The sequence below is a fragment of the Larimichthys crocea genome, chromosome VII (genome assembly GCF_000972845.2).
Source record: "Larimichthys crocea isolate SSNF chromosome VII, L_crocea_2.0, whole genome shotgun sequence".
Taxonomy (NCBI): domain Eukaryota; kingdom Metazoa; phylum Chordata; class Actinopteri; family Sciaenidae; genus Larimichthys; species Larimichthys crocea.
This window is the reverse complement of record NC_040017.1, coordinates 7,344,171-7,350,811: the sequence shown is the minus strand read 5'-3', so window position 1 is coordinate 7,350,811 and position 6,641 is coordinate 7,344,171. Positions and strand designations below refer to the sequence as shown.

The 6,641-nt window shown below is 42.2% G+C and overlaps 1 protein-coding gene across 1 annotated transcript in view; it reads left to right on the top strand.

The window, feature by feature from the left end:
• bace1 (beta-secretase 1) overlaps window positions 1–6,400 on the top strand; it is a 15,134-nt gene extending 8,734 nt beyond the window's left edge. Inside the window, exons 2-9 of the mRNA XM_027279977.1 lie at window positions 431–519; window positions 695–911; window positions 1,487–1,624; window positions 1,721–1,855; window positions 1,968–2,069; window positions 3,117–3,266; window positions 4,501–4,672; window positions 4,841–6,400. Coding sequence (XP_027135778.1) covers window positions 431–519; window positions 695–911; window positions 1,487–1,624; window positions 1,721–1,855; window positions 1,968–2,069; window positions 3,117–3,266; window positions 4,501–4,672; window positions 4,841–5,079 — 1,242 coding nt within the window. The 3' untranslated portion in view covers window positions 5,080–6,400. The remainder of the gene's footprint in view (window positions 1–430; window positions 520–694; window positions 912–1,486; window positions 1,625–1,720; window positions 1,856–1,967; window positions 2,070–3,116; window positions 3,267–4,500; window positions 4,673–4,840) is intronic.
• The last annotated feature ends 241 nt before the right edge of the window (window positions 6,401–6,641 follow it).

Below are 6,641 nucleotides of genomic sequence, written 5' to 3'. Positions count from 1 at the left end.
AGAACCTGCTGGACGACAGAGCACATAAACTCCGGGGAAGTTTGGTTAGTAACATGCATTAATGAGACATGTCCACAGATGGTGAGATGGAGAGAGATAGAGAAAGAAAGAGATAGAGAGAGAGAGAGAGAGAGAGAGAGAGAGAGAGAGAGAGAGAGAGAGAATAACCTCAGTTTGTATCAGGACATAAAAATAAAGGTATCAACAGCAGACAGACATCACACAGAAAATTGTTTTACAAATGGTTGTGTCTGTCTCCAAGGCAACCCAAAGATAGATTAAACTTACCCTTCAGAGATTGAACATAATCAATTTCACAATGTAACCCAAGCGTCAGTTTTACAAATCTATTGATTTTTGTAAAATGGACACAGCATATATTTAATAAATCTCCCACTCTCTGTCTTGTCTTTTCTCTCTGTGTCATTAGTTGAACATCCTGGTGGATACAGGAAGCAGTAACTTTGCTGTCGGGGCAGCTTCTCATCCCTTCCTGCGCAGATACTACCATCGTTCGCTGTGAGTAGAGAAAACAGCAAAAGAAAAAAACTCTTCTGAGTTTTTTTAGGAGATATTATTAATACTCACCTCACAGAGTTGAAGCCTTTCAATTACTTACTGTAAAACCTCCAGGAACCAACCCCTCCTTCTTTCTCCTCCACTATTTCGTCCCACTCTTACCGTCCATTCACAGCTCCAGCTCGTACCGCGACCAGAGCAGGAGCGTGTACGTTCCCTACACCCAGGGTCGCTGGGAGGGAGAGCTGGGGACCGACGTGGTCTCCATCCCACACGGCCCTAACGCCACGCTGCGCGCCAACATCGCCGCGATCACCCAGTCAGATCGCTTCTTCATCAATGGATCTAACTGGGAGGGAATCCTGGGACTAGCCTACGCCGATATAGCCCGGGTAAGAGCAGTGCATTGTATTAGTCAGCATTTCATGTAACATGTTGTGAAGTTAGACATTATGCACAGAAGAAACGGATTGGGGAGAGGTGGAAGAAAGCTAAATATCACATTTTAGATCAATATTTAGCTGTAAGATAAAAGGACTGTGTTAAAAGTAATACTTCTTATCATTTATCAAAATTTCTACGGTTGCTACTTTTCTCTGTCACCTACAACGTTGGCAGTAATTCAAAAATGCTGCTCATGACTTCTCCTGTGAACGACCAGGAAAGCCGAAAAGGGGGAGACGTCCAGTGAATTCCTGTGAGTGCTGAGCTTGTTAAAAGACTTGTGAAAATACTGTATTTTCTTCGCTGTCCTTTGCTGAGCTTTCATTAGATCTATACCCAGATGTAGTTTTGGGTAATTCAATTAACATCACAAGGGTTATGGGTTATGGCTTGACAACCAGTGTGCTGACAGGTCAGGAGATGGACATGGTTTGTTTCTAAATCTAAAAACAGCCGCTTGGTTCCACCATTTAGAAGTAAAGCTATCTTACTTATTTTTACTTCTTTCTCTCTTCATCTCCAGCCTGACGAGACACTGGAGCCTTTCTTTGACTCTCTGGTTCGCCAGACTCAGGTCCCCAACCTCTTCTCTCTCCAGTTGTGTGGAGCAGGCTTCACCCAAAATTACTCCCTGGGCAGCGCTACCGTAGGCGGCAGCATGGTGGGTAGACGCACATAGGGACTCATGCATACATACAAATAAACCAAATCATATTTAGAGCCCACTGCTGGATTCTGTTTTACCATATTCTCGCAGATTATCGGAGGAGTGGACCCATCGCTCTACGTGGGAGAGCTTTGGTACACTCCAATCCGCAGGGAGTGGTACTACGAGGTGATTATCGTACGTATTGAGGTGAACGGACAGGACCTCAACATGGACTGTAAAGAGGTAAGATGGACTGTTGGCTGCAAAAACCAAAGAAAGATTTAATTGTCAGTCACTGATGCTAAGAGCTATGTAGGGTGTTTCTAATCTGTGATTGTTGATCTATTTTTTACAGTACAACTACGATAAGAGCATCGTGGACAGTGGCACCACCAACCTTCGACTGCCTAGGAAAGTCTTCCAGGCTGCAGTCAAGGCTATTGAAGCAGCCTCTTCGGTCAGTCCTTACTATATGTTCTTTCTCTTCCTTCCTTCCTTCTTCTTCTGTTTCTTTTGCTGCCCTACTCGTGGAAATAACTTACATCTAAGGAGACTTCAGGGGTGTTAGTATTTCACTGTTTTCCAAGACATCTCAGGGTCATCTGGGAAGAAGATTTTATGTTCGCCTTCATCTCTGAAAAGCCTTCATGTTTTTTTTTGTTTTTTGTTTTTTTTTAAAAAGCCAATTTGCGGCAACCAATATTTTGTACTGACAAGGTCAATACACCTCAGATTTTAAAAATAATCCTCTCCACTCCCTCTCTTGTGGCCAGCGCTTGTTTTGTCCTCGTCTCTTTGATTAACATCCTGTGACTGTCCAGCCTCTAAGGTGCAGATGGGATGGGAAGATCGGAGTTGATAAAAATGTTAATACGCTCACCTGAGTCGCCTTCAGTTATCGCAATACGCTCAGGGCAATGCGCTTAACAAGCAGCGGTGAGCGGCGTAACATACAGGTTCAGGGGGGCTGTATGCATCCTGAAAAGAATGCCTACACTGTAGACTCTACTCAGGGCTTAAAAAAGGTGGTGTGAATGTAGTTTACGATAGAAAAGTCTGTCAGGGTGCAGCTGTTTCATTTGAAAAATGATCACGAATAATAATAATAATGAACAGTTCTACAAACACTGGCTATAGTCTTTTGTTGAACAAAGTTGGTCACTGTGTTCTGGAGTGAGGATGGAAAAGCTCCTACTGTACTGTTACTAACATTATTAATGTCCCCTGCAGTGGAGATCAGCCTCTCTGCTGTAACGCTAATACCAGGGGAAAAGCAGCATGATATTTTCAGAGTTGTTCAGTTCTGCAGTTTGTGTTATCTCCCTTGTTTACTAGTGGCGGAGTTCAAATGCTCTACTGTGCTAACGCTCACAAAACACTCCACCTTTATCTTTTACAGCTAATTATAGTGGATTGATTTTTTTTTTTTTTTACCCCACTCATACTGGATAAGCTCCAGCCTTCCCTCGTGACCCTGGTTTGTAATAACTGGGTGTTTTTTCAGACAGAGCAGTTTCCCTCTGGGTTCTGGCTGGGGGAGCAGCTGGTATGTTGGCAGGCTGGCACTACACCCTGGCACATCTTCCCAGTCATCTCTCTCTACCTGATGAGCGAAAACCACAACCAGTCCTTCAGAATCTCCATCCTGCCGCAGGTAATACACAGTATCCTGTACTGGAACTGAGCATGCTCACATAAAAAAGTTTGCTCAGTAGTTGCTTTAGAAAATATGGCAACCTGCCTATAAGAAGTTTTGTTATTTACAAGTTTATTATTTCTGTGAGCCAGTCTTCATTTCCCTTTGCACTTTTACAGGAAATCTGGTCACAATAAATCACCCTATCCTTCAGCTGTACCTTTTTATACAGTCCTCAGTAGATGACATCCTGGCTAGTTACCATGAGGGAATAAATGAATGACTACATTTCAAATATATTTTCTAAAGCTTTTCAAAAAGGTCATTAAACGCCTTTTACTCAAACCTGCTCAGACAGACCTTGACGGGTGTGGAATGAATACGATTTGACAGAGAGATTTAGAAGCGAGGTTCGGTGTCATAAACCTGTGGGAGGCTCGGGCCCTGCTGACGGCAGAATGACACACTCGAGAAAAGCTTTTGCCTTCTGCTGTAATTTCTACAGCAGGTACAATAGTTAATCACTGTGTATAGACTGTGCGCTAACCATAGGCTCAGGAAAGGTATAAATCAAACATACAAATGCACTTATGAAATAGCAGATTTGAGGCTCGTTAATATAGAGTTCAAGGAAGCTGATAATATATCGGCTGATATTTTAGAAACACATAAACAAAATTTGATTGTTGTGACCCTAATACAGTTTGGGTACTAAGTGGGGAATTTTACAGATGAAAAATAAACATGTCAGTGCTCTCTGGTGGACAAATGCAATGACAACATCTTTGACAATTACCCACCTGCAATTTTCTTATGCCAACATACAGCATATGGCAGCACAGTATAAACCAAAAACTAAACTAAAATCAACCAATGATCTCATCCATGTCAGTGTGTTGGCCAGGCTCTACAAAGAACACACAAATTAGCTTTTTAACACCACCTCCCATTACACTTTTTAATCCAAAAGGCCTTAAGTAATGTGTTGCAGGAGTGTGACGTACCATATACTGTAGGTAGAAGAAGTGTAACTCTTTGTTTGTATCGTTTACTTCCTTGGAATTTTTTAGCACTTTTATTGTAAGGCATCAAACATGCACCTAAAATTGTAATGCAGCAAAATATCAGTATATTTCCCAAAGCACACACAATACACGCTTTTATGAGTTCTTGTTTGTGATGTTCTGTGTCTAACTCCACCCCTTGATTTTTCCCTTTTCTTGATTATTTTTCATTTTTTTTGCTTGTGCAGCAATACCTGCGCCCAGTAGAGGAAGTGGCCTCCGCCCAAGAGGACTGCTATAAGTTTGCCGTGTCCCAGTCTAGCACTGGTACAGTGATGGGGGCCGTCATCATGGAAGGTTTCTACGTGGTCTTCGACCGGGAAAAGAAACGCATCGGCTTTGCTGTCAGCACCTGCCATGGTGAGGAGGAGGAGGAGGGGAATCAGTAAGGTTTATGGTGTAAAATGTAAAAGATACGTGGATACTATAACAGGAAATTCAGGGTATATTTCTAGGTAACATGCAGTATCTGTTATCCAGATGTTTCTTTTTTCACAAATACTCACAATCCTCCTCTCCGATTTGTAGTGCACGATGAATTCCGCACAGCCTCCGTGGAAGGCCCGTTCCACGGCGTCGACCTGGAGGACTGCGGCTACAACATCCCACAGACGGACGAGTCCACTCTCATGACCATCGCCTACATCATGGCGGGAATCTGCGCTCTCTTCATGCTGCCGCTGTGTCTCATGGTGTGCCAGTGGCGCTTTGCCCGCTGCCTCCACCCACACGGGGACTTTGCTGACGACATATCGCTCCTTAAGTGATGGGTGGGGGGCGGGGCGGGATCAGGGGTCAAAAGCTGTCGTAGAGGTCTAAACAGACAGATATGAATTGTGGTAAAAGGGATTGTTACAAAATGTTGGCACTGTTGAAAGAGGAAGATTCTTCAGGAATATAATATGTAACGTATAGAGAATGCTGACACACGGTGAATACACAGCGCTGCTGTCAAATTAGAGAGCACCTGAGGAGAACTATAGCCATTACTAATCTGAAGGACAAAGAAGAGAAAGTTGCTGCCATGAGCATCAACTTTGCTTGTTTAAGACACCTATGCAGATCAGCATGGCTAGAGGAACTGAAGTGGGAAAACCACAAAAACAAAAAAAACAAAAAAAATCAGCTCTTTCTTAGAGATAGCGTAGAAATAGACCACAGAGATGGATTTGATTTTGGAATTTCGAAAGATTTGTCTCTTAACATTGCAGATCTCCACACAAAGAAAATCCTAAACACGGCTAAATAAAGAAATGACCTGGATGTGAGTACGAGATGGGAATTTATCACGTAGTCGGGCGCGGTTCGCCGTAGTCCGATTTGAAGATACGAGTGTTTACGTGTGTGTTTATAGAATCTACTGTCTGTGGCTTGTGAGTGAATGAAACAAGGTTGTGCGAGCATGCCTGTATGTGTGCACAGCCGTACTGTACGTGAAGAGTATATGGAAACATTTAACGGAGATGAAAACGACACTACTGAGTATGAATAGCATCTATGAAATGACACTATTTTGCAAATGCCAGCAAATAATTCTACGGTTCAAATTCAGTCCGCATAAAGAGGCGAATTTGATGAAATATCAGATCCTAACAGCATTTACTGGATAAATCAGTTTCGCTTTCGTGTGAAACTAAGACTACTGAACACAGACGATATCAGATGTCACTTTTTCTTCTTCTATTGATAGCTTAAATATATCTGTTGTACGCAAAAAAATTGTGCATTCCAGATCTTCTATTCGCGCAGCCACACACACTCAATACAAATTGCTTATCCTACTGCTGCACCATCTGATGATTTGCACATGTAACAACACATTACATGTTAACAAACCCAAGACTTAATAGGGCTTCTTTCACAGAAACACAAACAGCCTAACTCACCACATCTTTCAATGGGGACCATATATGCTTGGACAAAGGAAACCAGCCCAAAGTATGTTATACACTGAAGAACACTATGTATGTCTACAAGGGACAGTTTGTATTGTCTCTCAGCAAGCTGTAAATAGGTAAACTCAGAACTGTATATTTATCTGTCAGGCGCTGGCAGCACTGTTGAACTAATAAAGTATTGTAACTGTAATACGTGATGTGATTTCCATTTCTTCACACAATACATTAACCACTGAAACTAACTTAGGGTCAAGGTCTTCCCCCATAAATTACATGCAATGATTTTTTATTTTATTTATGTCACTGTTGTCACACCCATGGCAGGATTATCGATTGTTGTATCGAGGCGATTTGAATTACTGAAATTCGGTTTGAAAATATGCATCATTAAATTGAAACATCAACTGAAAAAGCATGTGGATATTTAGTTA